Raw genomic sequence first — 17,571 nt, forward strand, 5'->3', positions numbered from 1 at the left:
AGCAGATTCACATACTGATAACCACGTGGCAATTTCAAAGTGTTCAGGATTCTTTGTCCAGAACTCACATTACTCAGCTGTCAAAGGAAAAGGCTCAGATATATGATGTGAAAATTACATTTTAACGAGGTGTCATGTGTGTTTAAAGTTCTTATTCATCACTACATAGCCAGAGCTTTTGCAGGAGATACAAGTGCACTAATTAGCATATTATAAGGACAGAAGGTCCATCTAGTCTGCATTGTTTAGTGGTTGTGTTCAGACTCTGCACTGTTGCCTTAGATCCTGCTCTCTTCAGCTTGTAGAGGAATTGCTCATTTCCATAATCTCAAAGGCTATCACAGAAAATGTGGATTGTGCTTGGAAGGAACACACCAAGCTTGTAGCACCTGTCTTCAGCATTATTTCATTAGTACTCATTGTCTCATGTGTTTGTCACTTTTGCATCTTAGACATATTAAGTTGGAGAAATTTTGAAACTAGGCCTCTCTGCCTATTTGTATACTTCTGTAGGAAACATTGGGAAATATTTGTAAATTTGCAAGGGATGCCTAGATATTTTTCATAAGAGTAGTTTAGAAGTAAACTATGAAAGTCAAAGGAAGTATCTTACAAACCTCACCCCATTTCAGTAATAAATATTAATCACCGCACCAAGTGGTGTGGGAGGGAAAGCAGATAAGAGATAGAACAATGAACAAAAGCCAGTAGGACTACTGGTTGCCCAATGACAGATATGTCAGGACATTACACATAGGTTTAGAAATGTGATTCCCATGAATATCACTCAAATCATCTATGAAATAGCCAAGTGTTCCTAGGAGATGGGTAATGGACAAGGTATGATATTGATATGATATAGACTTAGTTAAAAATACATTTTGAAGAAAATTCTAGATTCAATAGTTATAGATCTAGAACTCGGCTCTAGTTTAAAAAAAAAAAAAAGCCCTTTACACTTCCTTTAAATTCTACAGTGACTGCTTAAAAATGCTTCTTTCACAGGTTAGCCAAGAATGAGTCTCTTGTTTTCTTGTCAACTGGAAATTTGTTCATACTAAAAAGAAATCTTTGATCAACTATACACTTTCTTCCATATTATAGGACCACTGACTTTAATTTCTCTCAATTTCTTGTGCAGGAATGTATATTAGGTGTTAATGCAGTGCATATCTCCTTAACACGTGCTAAACTCCTTCATTTATTTGTTTGTTTGCTTGTTGGTTTATTTAATGTGTATGGGTGTTTTGTTTACAGGCATGTCTGGCACCCACAGAGGCCAGAGAAGGAGTCAGATGCCTTTAAAATGGAGCTATGGATAGTTGGTAGTGGTCATGTACACACTGGGAAGAAAACCTAGGTCCTCAGGAAGAGCAGCCAGTGCTCTTAACTGCAGAGCATCTCTCCAGAAGCTAACTTTTTGCAATAAGAAAACTGACCCACCCCCAAAGGGGAAAAGGACAAGATCTCCTGAGTAAATTTGGAGCATGTTAGGGCATGTTAGGGCAAGGGGTGGTAAGAGAAAGAGAAGGGGAGACAGGGAGAAGGGGAGGGGGAAGGAGAACATGAAGGATCAGAAGGTTAAGTTCAGGGAAGAACAGAGAAGAAAAGCAAGGAAATAGATACCTTGATAGAGGGAGTCTTTATGGGCTTAGTGAGAAACATGGCACTAGGAAAATTCCCAGGATTCCACAGGGGTGACCCCAACTAAGAATCTAAGTAATAGTGGAGAGGCTACCTTTAAGGTCCTTTCCCTATGATGAGATTGATGACTACCTTAAATGACATCATAGAGATTTCATCCAGTAGTTGGTTAAAGAAGAAGCAGATATTAACAGCTAAGCACTGAGCCAAACTCCTGAAAACCACTTGTAGAGAGGGAGGAATGATGAGCAAAGGTGTCAAGACCAGGCTGGGGAAACCACAGAATCAGCTGACCTGAAAAAGTGGGACTCCACACTGACACTGGGGAACTGTCATAAGACCAAAGCAGGGCCCCTGAGCATAGGTGGCAGTTGGGGGGTTTGGGCAGTCTATTGGCCTCTGGCAGTGGAACAACTATTTATCCCATTAGTTATGGAGGGATACTCTCTCAGTCTAGATACAGAGTGGAGGGCCTAGGTGCTGCTTCAAATGATGTGAAAGACTTTGATGACCCCCCTGGGAGGCATCACCCTCTCTGAGGAGTAGATGTGATACAGGGTGGGATGGGGAGATGATGGGGCAAATGGGAGGACAGGAGGGAGAGGAAACTGGGATTGGTATGTAAAATGAGATTTTTTTAATTTCCATTTAAAAATTAATAAAAAAGGAAATTGCAAATGAATACACTGAATAAAAGTTAAAATAAATAAAAAACAAAAAACTGACAACACAGGATAAAGAAGAGGAGGAGGGAATGAAGAGGACTTAATAAAACTGCCAGGCAATAGATGCTCTAGGCAAACACTGGGACGACCACCCAGGAAGTGCATAAAACAACATTTTCATTTTCACAATAGCCTGTAAAAGCAAGTCTAGAAAATGTCATTCATTCACACACTTCTGAAAGCATTCATCAAATCATTATGGAGCATCTACTGTTTATCAAGCAGTCAACAAAGGCAGTAGATGAAAATGACTAAACAATATCAATGGGCATATCTCATTGTGATTCCAAGTGTTATTAGCATCCCTCCAAAATGATTTTTTTTTAATTTGAAGACTATTCACACTGAATTCCATAATTTAAAGCATATCACACTATTAATATTTCGAAAGAAATGGTTGTCTGATATAATTGAATGCAAAATATGAATGCTAAATAGCAGCATCAGTGCCTGTTTCTAGTTATTTTCACACTAATTTCATGCCGAAAAACCACACGAAGGCTGACAATTTTGTGTTTGATAAATGCCTAATAAACAAGGAGAGGGTAACGTTCTGAAACTAATGTTTTCTGTGAAAAACAAGAAACAAATACTAACTTCTAAGCTTTTCTAAGAAGAATAAGCCTTAATCTGTCAAAGAGACATTCACTTGCAGTCTAAAATGATATTTGATTTAAAATTTTATATGATTTCATGAAAATTAATTTCTTTACACATATAGTGCTGAAAACAGGCTGTTTCATAGAGGTTTTCCTTTGGAAAAGAAAGCAAACCTAGATGTTGTGTAAGCAAATCAAACTAAGACACTTCACACTGTGTGCTTGGAAATTAATTTACTGCCAGAAGATGAGTAAGGAATTAGAATATAAAAATGGCTTCAACACCACTTAGATGGCAAAGATAGCCTTTTTACTACTCCTAAAAGTATTTCATTAAATAAACACACACAAAAAAAGCAATTTCATGGTGGAAGGATAGATACAAGTTTCGGAGTTCATGTATGTGCTATTTTTTTTAACCTAAGTAAAATCATAATGTTTGATGTAGAGAAAGCTTAACACAAAGAAAGATATATTTCTAAGGATATTGTTGGTAGCAGCAGTATGTCAACCCTCAAGAAAGATCTTTGAAAAAGTATATTAGCTACAGAGATTAGCATCTCTCAATTATAAAATATGGATAATAATTGCCCTGTAGAAATTACTTTAAGCTTATTAAAGTATCTAGTAAATATATTATATAATTAATGTTTAACAATGTTCTAAGCTAGGCATGATTTTTTTCTTATCCCATAGTTATCAAAACCAACACCGAAACTATGGACATTCAGACAAGAAGCAAGGCTAGAATTCAAACCCAGGTCCTTTGATTCTCATGTTCAAGTACAAAGGCAGATGCCATGTAGGGAAAAGCATAGCTGAGGCGCTTTCTATATGTCCAAGAAAGCTATATTTGAGCTTTATCTTCCCAGAGTAAGTTTTGTGAGGTTCACAATCATACAACAGAAATAAAAACAAAAGTAACCCTTTACATGAAAACTTGAGAGTTCTATTTTTTTTTAACAAAACATAACTTAAATCAGAGAAAAAAACCTCAACTGAATACCAACAGACAGCAACTACATTTTGTCTTGGTTCTTTTCCTTTTTTTCCTTCCTTCTTTCTTTCTTTCCTTCCTTTCTCCTTCCCTTCTTTCTGCATTCCCTCCTTCCCTACTTCTTTCATTCCTTCCTTCCTCCCTTCCTTCCATTTTTGGCCCTAAAATACTTCTTTTAAATTGAGATTTCTATATACATGCATAAGACCAATAACAAAATGGTAGTAAGAATTGACCAAATGCAAGTACTCTGAAAAATACCAGTGTAATTTATACTGCAAATACTCAGCCAAAGCTGTTTTGGTGGCGTAAGATGAACAGCTTCTATTACTGCTAATTGAAATACTCATACCCACACATACCATGCATAAAATTTACTTTTACAGTTATTCTTTCCACCTCTAAATTACAGTAGGTCCAATGCCAGAATATTAGCTTTTTAATTTGAGCACCTATGCATGCAAATTGATATCTTTGGTGATTATATTGACTAATTCAATACAGGTGAAATCCCACTGTTTGTAAAGTGGGTAAAGTTTTAAGTGTGACTATTCAAAAACAATGAAAACTGAGTATCTTTTTTTAAAGATTGCAAATAAAATGAAATTTATAATTTCTTAATATATTTCACTTCAATAACAGCCTTTCAATGAATGTGGCAGTAATTAATATATGTCATCAACATGTCTCACACTTTAACTCATATAAGCTAACAAATAAACTTAAATGAGTAGTACAATTTCCCTATGTAAACAATTCTCATGATTCCTCTGTCTCTATATAAATATGAATATATCTATTTATATTTGTAGAGAGACTATTAAATATATTTTTGGTGCATATTAGACATTTTTAGCAAGTGTTTAAATACATGGGTCAAAGGTACAATATTCTTCCTCAAGTTTAATTTATATAGTCTGGATGGAAGTATTGTGTTAGTTTATTGAATTCAAAGTATTATTACTTTAAATTAACATGAATACTAATGAATTTTAGACTGTTATTCTACACAAAAAAAAACAATATAAAATCTTCAGTTCACTAAAACTTGAGGTATGTTATTGCCCCCTTTATTCTTGAATCACAGAGCATGGTAAACTACAGTTTTGTTTTCACTAGAATTTACTTCGTCTGTTAGTGGAGTAAAACAAAGAATCTATATATTATTCATAACAGTGTTATTACAGAAACTACAAGTTTTCACTTAAGAAGATCATAGCTGTGAGATGTGGACCTAATACCATTCTCCAAATTATTGAGTGCTTTTGGGTTCTCAATTGAGAAGGTCAGTAAGTCTAAGAGTCTTCCCAGCAAGTTCTACAGCTGGTAATGCAATTCAGGAGAGTGACTGCTTATTTTTTTCAAGAGATGTTAGAACTTGTTACTGGAGATGCTGCAGACTACGGTTTCTCTTTGTAGAAAAGATAATTCAACATAATATCAGCAGTGCTATTTGTAGAAAGACATGACGACACTCTGATTGAAGCTTCTTAGTGATTAGAGAAGATGGTACCAAATTTGTCAGTATCATTGAGGAAGAGGTGGAAAGCCATTACTCATTTGTGCATTCAATGAAAATCTACTGAGCCTTCTTTCTGTATACACAATACGTTACAACAATGTCTGAAAAGAAATAATGCTCACACATGTATATAACACAAAGGTGAGTGAAGCACCTCATTGGACATATTAAATCTAGTTTTGTATGAGTATTGTGTCTAATGGGGGAAATTAGAGAGTAAAATGGCATGCTCATAAGAGTGTGGCACATAATTCAGAAATTGAGAAAGAGTAACAACTAAACTAATTTATTATTTATTTATTTATTTATTTATTATTTTTCAGGACAGGGTTTCTCTGTATAGCCTTGGCTGTCCTAGAAACCAGCCTGGCCTCAAATTCAGTGCTGCCTGTGCCTCCTAAGTGCTGGGATTAAAGGCATATGCTGCCACTGCCCAGCAACAACTAACCACATTCTAACTGAAATAAATAATTCATGTTTAATTGCTATATTGCTATCAAAATTCAGACACTTACTGTGTTTTCCAGTATACCTTTATTTGAAAAGCAATATTATGGCATGTTACAAAATCAAACTTCTACTGACTTATCTATTTTTTTTTATTTATTTTTGATATAATGTCACATAATGAGACCTAGGATTGCCTGAAATTCAATATTACTCAGACTGGCCTTGAACTCTTGGCAGTCTTGCTAGCTCAACCTCCTAAGTGCTGAGATTACAGGCTGGAGCCACCATGCACAGCAAAAATCTAGTAATAATAAAAATGAAATTCATTTACAATAATCTTTATATAATATTAAAAGTCAACAGTGTATTCCAGTATGGGTGAACCATTTAAATATTTGAAATTAAAGATATTCTCATCTTAAACATGACAGAGTTTTGAATAAATATTATTTATTCAAAAATGTGAATCAGTGTAATTATGAGTTACTAAGTAGATTTTCTGAGACGCACATTCTTTCAAATAATCCACACTTCCCTAAGGATTGGTCTTACATAATGTACTTTGTAGGATAAAGCTGTTGGTACACAGCTCTAGCAACATTATGTCAAATAACCTTTGATATGTTCCAAATGGGAAAAAAGCATAATTAATGTGAAAGGATAGCATGTAATCCTAGCAGAAGTTTTATATATTTCATTATACAAAGAAGTAACTATGTGATAGAGGCAAATATAATTCAAAGTAGTAGTATGATGTAGGAGACAAACTATGTAATGGACAGAGTCCCTTTCTTATAGATCCACATCGTGTGTGTGTGTGTGTGTGTGTGTGTGTGTGTGTGTGTGTATGAGAGAGAGGGAGAGGAAGAGAGAGAGAGGGAGAGAGAGAGACCTTTCCAAAATGGAAGGACAGTGAATATTAGGTTTGAGATACCTAGGCCAGAAGATTGCATAGGGAATTGAACAAAATCTCAACAGTCATCTTATTGAAAACAAATGGTACCTTTCCTCAGAAAACAACCGAAAACCAAACTTACCTGATCTACTATCAAGAGGTCCGAAGTCCAAAGAGTATTTCACAACATGGTAGTTATTCCACACATAAAGCAGATTGTCCCTGGGGTTGTAATCCACAGCTGCTATGTACTGGTACGAATTGGGGAAGGGTACATCCACCAGGCTATCCTTGCTTTGGTCAGTGTTGTAAATATAGTCAATCTTATTACCGGTGGCCTCATTGTCATCATCCTCATATACAGATTTGACCACATACAGAATCCCACAAATCATAAATGCATTAGAAGCTGACCTTTTATCATAGGCCGTGTCCCATGTCCCCTCAATCCGTAGGGTATAAGGGTTCAACTGGCTAATTACAATTTTGCCATTGTTCTGTTCTGTTGCATAGATTACCCATAATCCATTTTCATCCACTGCCAAGTCTATGTCAGATTTGCCACCCCATCGGTATGGGGATGTGTCATGGTAATTAGCATTTGCTATGATCGCCTCTCCACTCTTTATCCTAGTCCGTAAATCAAATTTTACTATGTTCCTGGTACGCTCCTTGTTGAAGAACAGGGCACCATCATATACTACAAATCCAGTGCCATCCACTCTGTGAGGGAGCTTGTAAGTAGTTGTTGGCCTTCCAGCAATGAAGTCATCTTTGGATGAATACTCTGTCAGAGTATCAGTTCTGTAGGGGGTCCAAGGCATATAATAAATCTTGTCGGAAGCCTGTAGAGGGTCTTTGCACCATGCCCCAGACTGGTGGTCAGATTCAAACAAGTGTTCACTCTGGTACACTCCTTTTAGCAGTCCAGGACAAAGAAAAACTGTCAGGAGGGAAAGTTATAATAGTAAGTATATTAACTGACTCTCTTTTCATCTATTCTTATTCCCAGCAAACAGAATACAACTCTAACAAGTGATACCCACCACCACTTATTTTGTGGCATTTCTGTTTGTTATACAAAGCATTCTTCCACATTAGTTTTGGATTTTGCCACCAAACAATTTGATGTCACTTGTTAGCCCTTTTAGAAGCAGCTGTGCTTTTCTGAGTTTTCCTTTGCAAACACATATTTTGATGAACGTCTAAAGTGTAGTATATGTCTGTGAGTTCTATAGACATATAACAAAGTACCAAGTTCACACATGTTGCTTTTATTAGTTCACTGAAGAACTGTATCTCATTTGAAAATGATGACCCATTGTTTCCACTCTGATGAAATCTGCTGTTCAATAATTATTTATCATTAAGAAATTGATAACCCACATTATTATTATCTAAATAAAGGAAAAAAAAGATCTGCAACACAGGCCTCTGAATCATCTAGCAAAAAAAAGGAAAAAAAAGTCTCTCAAAGCTGCTTCAACACACACAGAGCATGCAACCCATTCAATTAAAGATGAGTGATGGATGGATACTGGAAGGAAAAAGAGAAAGGGAGAGAAAGAAAGGAAAGGAAGAAGAAGAAAAGAAGAAAAGGTGAAAGGTTACAGTAAAGAACCCAGGATCTAGATTTTAATCAGTTAAATACATTCTGTTAAGTACAGTATTATTGGAACTTAAAAACATGTACCTTTTACTGTTACATGAGAAAACCATTGGGGGGAAAAAAACCAAGATTACTTGCTCTTTTTTGCTGCTCATACTTCAGAAGGAAAATGGGAAGGAATCATCTGATTCTTTTTGTTTAGTATGACTCACTGAAGAACAATGTAAGTATGGTGGTAAGAAGTCTGGCAGGTTCATCTGAAATGAAGGGGCTACAAAGCAACGTTTCCCAAAGGGTGGTTCTTGAAGCAGCTGCAGCACAGCTGCATACAGCACTTAAAGAAAAAGGGGACCTGTGGCCACATTCAATTATGACACTAGATAGTGAATAAAAGTATGACAGGATTATAATAGCTTAAGTGCATTAATGAAATTCTAAATAGGAAGTAGAGTGAATGAAAAAAGTTGCACCATTTGATCCCAAGAGCCTTCCCATGAAGCCACTTTGGTTGGCTGTGTTCTACTGAGCCTCCTCTGGGAAGCGTTGCTTCCATATATTTGCAAGGCAAACACACTGAAAAATAACCATGCAGTCCGCTGTTAGGTTTAACATGACTAGAATTTTCCTGGGTGGAAAAAAAATGAGGAAGCCAAAAAGAATTGGATGCTGACCTAGTTTTTAATGAATAAAGGATTGTCTTTTGGTGTTAGTGATTAGCTCCTTAGTATTAACTAGAAACCCTGATCCTCTGGAAAACAGTCTAGGAGGAACCTCAGCTATGCATTAAAGATGGCTGAAATGGGAGGCCATTCCTAAGATATCTAAGTCTTAATTTTACAGAAATGAAAAGTTTTGTGGCAAAAGTTGCCCTCAAATTCTGCCAAGATAGGGACCATTATAAATTTGTGATAAAAAACAATTTGATGGTTATAAAACTTAGGAGTTATATATAAACTTGTACTATAAACATAAGTTACTCTGTGACTCAAAATTGTACATAACCTTATGTTATAATTAATAATGGGTCCATGGTTACTAACATTAGATGAGATTGCGTGCATTCACAGTGATTTGGCCACAGACACTAATGGCATTCAGAATAATTAAGGGTATCCTTTCCCTTTCTCCTGTTAGAGTTAATGTAGAAGGGGAAACACAGTAGAGCTAATGGAAATTAGGAGAAAACAAGTAACAAAACTAAAGCAATCATTATTTACCATGCCCATTGGATTTCTCACTGCTAGGTTCAAATAAAGAGGAAAAAAAACATAGTGTTGATGATTTTATAATATTAATAATCTGTGTTAGGTAAAAGGATCAAACCAGCACGGGTCAGTAAAACAGATTAAAGTGAAGTTGAGCAGCAGAAGTAGTCAATAAGTTTGCATAAAATAAGAATTAATAACAAAATTATTTAACTAAATGTTAAACTGTTAAATAACTTAGCCTATAAATAGTATATAATTTATGAAAGGTATTTAATTACCTTTTTGTTCCACTTCTATTGGAGAGAGAGAAGTAAAGAGAGAAAGGAGAAAAGAGAATAGATTAATGGTACGGTATTGGCCAAGCACTTTTTATTCACCTTTTCCAAACTGAAAGTAAATAATATATTGCAGTCATGCTTGTTTAATTGAACACTATGTTGTTTAAAAAAGAAAATATTCCTCTGAAATAAATACTTTAAAAATAACCATAAGCTTTAAAATACAGCATAAACATCAAAAATTACTGTAAAAAATAATATTGAGAATGCAATAACCATAGCAAGAACAGCAGTAGTTACATTTGGAAGGGAGGTCAGCAAGTTTTGTACTGGAATTTTCAAACATTTGGTTAGTTTCACTTACAAATACTATAGCAGATCCCACTATTTAGCAAAATACTTCTGCTTGTTCTACAGTTCACAGAGGTGTCCTGTTCAGAAGAAGCTCTTCTGCAACTTATTTCCTAAAACCATAGACTTGGGATAGCTCATCAGACTTGATGTTTACCACATGGAAATAAACTGAAATATTCACTGATGTATCAAAATCAAACAATAAATACTGGGTTTAGGCAATTACATTTGGGTCCAACTTCCATATTTTGACATAAATTCTTATGGTTTTGGTTACTTTTAAAACTAAATCTGTAAATGCCTTTGAAAGTATAGTATCACACATTAGAAGACAAATGGTGTGTAAATATGCAAACACACATAGGCTTACACATATATATTATATATTTATGTTCATAGAAAAGTTGCATCTTACTAATTTACTAATCTAATTTTCAACATTATTTCTATAATTCTTTCAGAACCTCTATTACCATATTGTCACCATCCACACTTAATTCTTTATTAAGTGACTACTAGACTGTGAGTCAATATGATCCCATGGAAAGCCTTATCTAGGAAAGGTCCGGCTGAGAAAGGTGGTAGTGTCAGGGCTTGCCAATTCTCAGGATGAACTCACAATGTTGTCATGAGAATAGGGCTTGTTCTGGAAGGATCTTCTACAGTTTGTGAGGGCAAAAACAATCTGATGGTTATAAAACTTAGAAGTTTTAATATGTAAACTTGAACTGTAAATATGAGTTACTCTCTGACTCAAAATTGTACATAACATTATGCTATAATTAATAATGGGTCCATGATTACTAACATTAGACGAGATTGTGAGGACAAGGAAAACAAGATGCCTAGGAAGAATGCAGTTTAGTCCATAGTGCAGGTTTCAGGATAATTCAGATTTGCAGAAGCCTGAGCTTCAGTGGAAGACAGAGGACAAAAAGCCAGGGGCCAGGCTACCCAGACTCCTGCTGCCACCACCTTGGGGTACTAAGTCAAGTATGTTTTGTATTTTTGGTTTCTGGCAAATATGTTTGCTAACTCAGCCTGGCCATCCTATGCCTGCTGCAGATCAACAGGCCTCTATTACAGGTTGTTTCAAAGTACTGAAATTACATACCCTTTAATTCTGGTTAAAAACAAATAGCTTTACTTAAAAGATGCACTTCATGTTTAGACTAAAAACATAAATGTATCCAATCTGACAATGAGAGGAAGTATAAGTGGCACCTTAAAACTGATCTACTTAAGAACTTCAAGGCTTGAATTTGATGTTCATTACAATAAAGACTGAGCTTGAGAACGGGGAGTTGATATCTTTCAATTACTAGTCTAAGAGGGATTTCCACCTAAACAGTTCCATGACACTTTTTCTTCTCATACTACTTTGAAAATTTCTCATGAAATATTTGTTTTCAAAAATACTGGAATTATATGCTTCAGTCACATAAAAAGCGTTCTTTAAAACAAATTACCTAATGTGTTTGTTAGTAATAGACACTTCAAATATTTATTTTCATTTATTTATGTGTTTGCTTGTGTATGTCCACACTGTCCATCTGTCTGTCTGTCCCTCTGTGAGTTTGCATATGTATGTTGGTGCTGGCAAAGGCCATTAGAATCCCTGATTATGTAGTTACAGAAGGTGGTAAGCTCCTTGCTGTGGATTCTGGGAATCAAAAGGGGTGCTCTGAGAGAAGATTAAACTCTGCTACCAGTGAGGTGTCTCCCCATCCCTATGGTAAATTTCAACACACTTGCAAAATTATATTTATTTTTAAATTAGGATAGTGGGGTGTATTTTTAAAGACATTAAAAAATATGCATCAATTATATTGTGGAACTATTCTCTTACACTTCAATTTTAATTTTCAAGGATAATTGACCTTTTTTTTTATCCCAACTCTCATTTGGTAAATTTTGATTTTAACCTTTTGGTGTTGATATAATTTCTAGACATTTGGCATGCATGTAGAGTAAGACATTTTTGCTTTGCTACTGGGTGGTACTCAGAATTAAGATTGATTAGGCATTTCTGCTTTGGAGAATAATTACCATGGTCTTGCCATGTCGTGACTTGCTGTAACTCATTCATCATTTATTTGTTATTTTCAAGGCTGAAGTAAAGCAGTCCTATAATTTAGGCTGAAACAAGCTCACACAAATCATATTTCCATAACAAAAACTGGCAAGATGACATAATTTGTTAGTAAAAAGCTTGGTAACATTTAGCATTGGCCAGCCTTTGCAAATTCTGAGTTTGATGCTAGAAGCTAACCTACCCCGGAAAATAAAGTGAAATGGAGGCAAGAAACAAACGTATGACTGTGTCATGTGGACACACAGTTCATGGCACATAACAAATATCTAAAACATAGCTTATGAATTAAGTATGTAATACAAATAACTGTATTTTTGTGTCTTTGTATTTAGAGCACACTGGAAATTGTATGGTGAACCAGGTAAGCCGTAAAATTTATTTCAATATCTATGTAAGATCTTTCAATATTTTAATGGATGTAAAGGAAAATAAAAATATATGAGGAAGTAGTGTCTCCAACTTAATGTAAAACTGGAGGGAAAAAAACATGCATGCTGTCCTAATAGGAAAACAGATCTATTTACATAAAACAGACTGTAACAATCTTAAAAAATACAAGCCAAAAGTGCTCCCTATCTTCTTCTGTGTAATGACATCATAAGTAAATGAATTATATAGCGACAACTGTGGCTTAGCCTTCTTCAGAATCTCCAGCCTTTTAGCTGGTCCAATATTCTGAATTCTGATATTATAGCTGTCATTTCTCATTTCCAAATATTTTTAGGAATAATTTTCCACTTTTCTCTCTTCACTTTTAATCCTGAAAGTATTTTTATTGTCCATTCAGACTCAGTAAATATGTTAATGTATTTTCTTAAAGTGATTTCATTGCTGTCCTTCATCAAACATAATGCTATAAGATATATCCTGTGGTTTGAGTAAATGACAGATTCAAATAAAGGATAACTTTATTCTGTACACAAGGAAGACACTGGTTTATTTTTCTTGCAACCTTCAAGGGTTCGTAAAACACATATATAAAATAAGTGATTTGTTTAGAAAAATAAGATATTATCAGTTCAAGTGATATCTGTATCATGTGAAATATGTCTGAATTGCATTCTTTGACAAGAAAAAGTATGGATCAGAGAGTGTGCACAGGCATTGACAAGCATCATCACATTGCATTGTAAATTAAAGAAAAACATATTTGTTATGTGCCAGAAAACATCATTGCTATAATTGACATCTATTCAATTTATATCTAATTGTAATGTTAAATTTTCCTTTCTAAAATTGGGAGTTATAGAGTATACCTTTACATATACAATGTAAAGATTCCAATGTTAGAGTCTCATGATGTCTATTTCTGTAATACACAAAGAAAAAGATATAGGGAATATAATATAGTTGTAAAATATTGAATGTTTATTTTCACTGCAGTACAGTAGTATTTTAAGAGAACTGTTTTCCTTATTACATACATCTTAGAGTGCTGAACTACTTGTAGGCAAACTCACCACATCTTCAGTAAGAGCAACAACAAAACATCACACTTGGAGAAAATTTTCCTGGTGCATGATGCACAAATTCACCTGTACGAGCCTAAGCTTAAGTTCACAATAACAGTTCTTACTTGAAAAACACATCATAATGTAATGCAATGTCTTTTCACAAATCACCTGATTTAAGTCATCAAACTTTATTGGGATATGCTATGGATTATTTCCTCTAGACAAAGAGCAAGAATTTGAAAGGTTAATGGACTTGAAAAAAACCTGGCACATATCTCTCACTTGTTTAATCTCAAACCTGCAGAAATTCATCCTCATTTTACATTTTCTGATGGGAAACTGAGGCACAAAGACTATGGTTCTATGGCTAGTATGTTGGAATTGGGATTCAAATGTAAATGTTGATCTTGTTCATTACTAACAAATAAAAAATGCCTTAATCATGCTCAGTGCCTAACACATAGAAAGACCTCAAACAGCATTTACTATCCTTCAATGATACTTTCAGAGAAATGGATTCCAGGACATTCATTTCTGGGCTATCCTCCCAAAAGATTAGAGATGTATAACAACCCTCAAGGGAATAAGGGAGGGGGATGGTTTGGAATTTCTTGGCCAAGGAAAGCAGGGTTTGTCTTTTTATTAGATAGAACCCTTTATTCCATACTTCCCACTTACAGTAGCTTATTTTTCTTTTTCTTTTGAGATAGATACTGCCTCTTCCATTTCCAAGGAAACATAAATCTCTCCAGTAAATAGAAATAAGATCTGTGAGGTTCATTAAAATTTTTGGTGTATTGCACATCAAAAATTCTGACAGACATCTGTCTCCTTCAGTAAACAAAGTGCTAATCCTTTATTTAATGAGATACAGGAGTAATCTCGACAGCTTAGCTTCTAAATGATGTTTTTCAAATAATACCCATGCATCAGTGAATAAAAGTGCCATTCAAGCACCTTGTATCACAATGGCTTTATATAATGTGTTTCCAAAATTAACACCTCCTAATGAATTTCATCTTGGAGTGTGGAGACTGAAAACGTCAATAATTCATAAATGGCTTTCACCAGCCTCATTCTAACTTAAACACTTAAATATAGTATCTACAGATGCTGTAGACACAGAGATGCCCCTTTATTTTGTATTAACATTCTATTTCATTGATAGAACAGTAAAACCTTTCAAACTGTTAATTTAATCTTTTAAAAGAAAATGGCTATTAGCAGTCTCTTTTGAGAATCTATTTGTAATAGCTCCAGTGTAAATAACAATTTTTCAAAGTTATTATTGGCAGTACTTAAAATCAATACTACATTTAGGAAAGCAAGAATACACCCTTGTTGTGATAATTTGTCAGTACTGTATAATAACCATGTGGGCTTACAGTCGCTAAATAAAAAATGAAGACAGTGATTTCAGTGTTTAAGACTATGTGTATTATACATCATGTGCTTTTCTCTGATATGACAGCTAACAATAATGTTGATCATGTCAAGTCTTTTGACTTTTAGAGTTCTTGTTAGGCCTTGGGTGATGTGAGTAATGGTTACTTCTCATAACGTTTTCTTCAGAACTAAATCTCTTGTTCCTAAGAAAACACTTAGATAAATGAACTATAAGTGGAAGGCACGAGATTCAGACCCTCACAATTCCTGACAGCTATTGTGGGGTCACATCCTCACAAACCTTCAGCTTCTACTAATGTTAAGGCAAATGGATCTGTACCTGTGGGAAATTTATAGTGTAACAATTAATGAGTACCAGGATGTTCATTCATCCACGGTAAGTTATTCATAAATGTTTTCCAAGGAACTTCGGTACAGGCATTTGAAATATACCCACACAAAAAAGAATGACAAAGGGGAACTAAAAAAAAGTTTCAGTGAGAAAAAACAAATAATAATAACAATCAAATTCAACACTTGTGGAGCTAGCCTAAGAATATAAAGGAAGTAAACATTCTAGTCTTTTAAGGAATTCATGAAAATACCTCATCAAACTAAGAACTGGATGAATTACACACACACACACACACACACACACACACACACACACACACACACACACTGAATAAATAAAATTATTTGTATGTGGTAACTATATGGTTAATAATCAAATTTTTTAGTATGTATATGATTCCTAGAGCTAAAACAAGGATTAGCATGAAGTTCAGATGTGTTAATAGAAAATATAAAATTAGTGTGAATTTAAAATTACTCATTCATTTTACTACATTTGTTTCTTTCTTTGTTTGTTTTAAAGTATACCAATGTTTGAAAGTGTGTGGATAGACACTACATTTGTCTATTACCTAATGCATGCCTGGTGACCCTAAGGCTAGAAGATATCAGATACCTTAGAACTAACTGAAATTTCAGATAGTTTTTAGCAGCCATATGAATACTTGGAATTAAACTAGGGACCTATAAGAGTTGAAAAGTTCTTTAACTACTGAGCCCTCTCTCCAGACACTTTTTTTTTTAAAGCATTTGATTAAATATAGAAGTCAACTCAGAACAAATACCAAATATTTAGATTTTTAGTTTAAACCGTTTTCTACTCTTTCAGAAATATTTTATGACTTTCAATAACCCAAATAAATTTTATTTGATTTAAATGTAATTTTCAAGTGAGAACAGTATTTGAGAATTGACTACAGGAATTGTGAATGTTTCCGAGGTAGATCAGATGCTCTGGGTGTTACACATGAGCATCGTCACGTCTCATTCACTTCCTTTTTGTTTGTTCTAGAATTGCTTAAAATATAAAAGATATTGTATGCTTCTGGGTTAAAACAAAAGAACTCACTGGATAATTTTTATTGCCATAGCATCCTGAGTGATGTTTCTGTTCATTTCATGTATATAGCCACATTTATTATTTTTATCAGCACTTGCATTTGTTACTGTCTCTCTATCCTTCTGAAAACCCTTGAAGTTTCTCAGAGGCAGAGAAACCAGTACGTGCCTAACCATGACCACTTTCTAATCCAGAGTACTCTTCCAACTGTGACCAATCTTGACACTGCTATCCTTTCAAACAATGGGAAAATGGGTGTGAATGTGACCCTGTAGTTTGTTCAGTTACATGAATAAAAAAGGAAAGGATAACCTTACAGATAGATAAGCATATGTTGCTGCTTCTGCAGAAGAGACACATGAAATCCTCTGTAGGTAATTTATAATGAAGTCAATTAAATCTCTCATATTCTACATATGCAATTATATATTGCAAAAGTATTTGACAATCAACTGCCAAGAAAAGAAGTGATTTCTGAGCACACTTTAATATTATTCAGTTGACAGTTACATTACAGCATTCTATTTGCTAGATGTTTTATCACTATTATCTATTATCACATCACCATTATTTAAGATTATTGTCATCATTATACTAACAGATTACAGCAATCATGTAAACGGCAACTGGTTGATCTGACATTTGCACTTTGTAATCTTCCTCTTAAAGTTTCTTCTACTTACCTAGCCAAAATTAAAAAGAAAATGTTGCTTGGGAAAATAATGAGACCAGATTAGCTTTTTTAAAATTTTGTTTGTTTTGAATTGTACGTGCCTGCATGTGTGTGTGCGTGTGTGTGTGTGTGTGTGTGTGTGTGTGTGTGTGTGTGTGTGTGTATGTGTGTGCATGTGCATAGGTGTCTACAGAGATCAGAGGCATTGGAGTTACAGGTGGTTGTGAGCTCTGATATTTTGTTCTGGGAAATGAATTTAGGTCTTCTG

The 17,571-nt window shown here is 34.6% G+C and overlaps 1 protein-coding gene across 29 annotated transcripts in view; it reads right to left on the minus strand.

Moving 5' to 3' along the window:
- Nucleotides 1-17,571, minus strand: part of Adgrl3 (adhesion G protein-coupled receptor L3) — a 734,924-nt gene that overhangs the window by 283,666 nt on the left and 433,687 nt on the right. For 23 of the 29 annotated variants that reach the window (XM_051198505.1, XM_051198481.1, XM_051198479.1 and 20 more), the window contains 2 exons: nt 9,928-9,942; nt 6,975-7,775 (listed from right to left, as the gene is read on the minus strand). In XM_051198505.1, coding sequence (XP_051054462.1) covers nt 6,975-7,775; nt 9,928-9,942 — 816 coding nt within the window. The remainder of the gene's footprint in view (nt 1-6,974; nt 7,776-9,927; nt 9,943-17,571) is intronic. The other 6 variants (XM_051198478.1, XM_051198495.1, XM_051198493.1 and 3 more) reach the window with 1 other exon arrangement.

This window comes from Phodopus roborovskii, unplaced genomic scaffold (assembly GCF_943737965.1).
Source record: "Phodopus roborovskii unplaced genomic scaffold, PHOROB, whole genome shotgun sequence".
NCBI classification, from domain to species: Eukaryota; Metazoa; Chordata; class Mammalia; order Rodentia; family Cricetidae; genus Phodopus; species Phodopus roborovskii.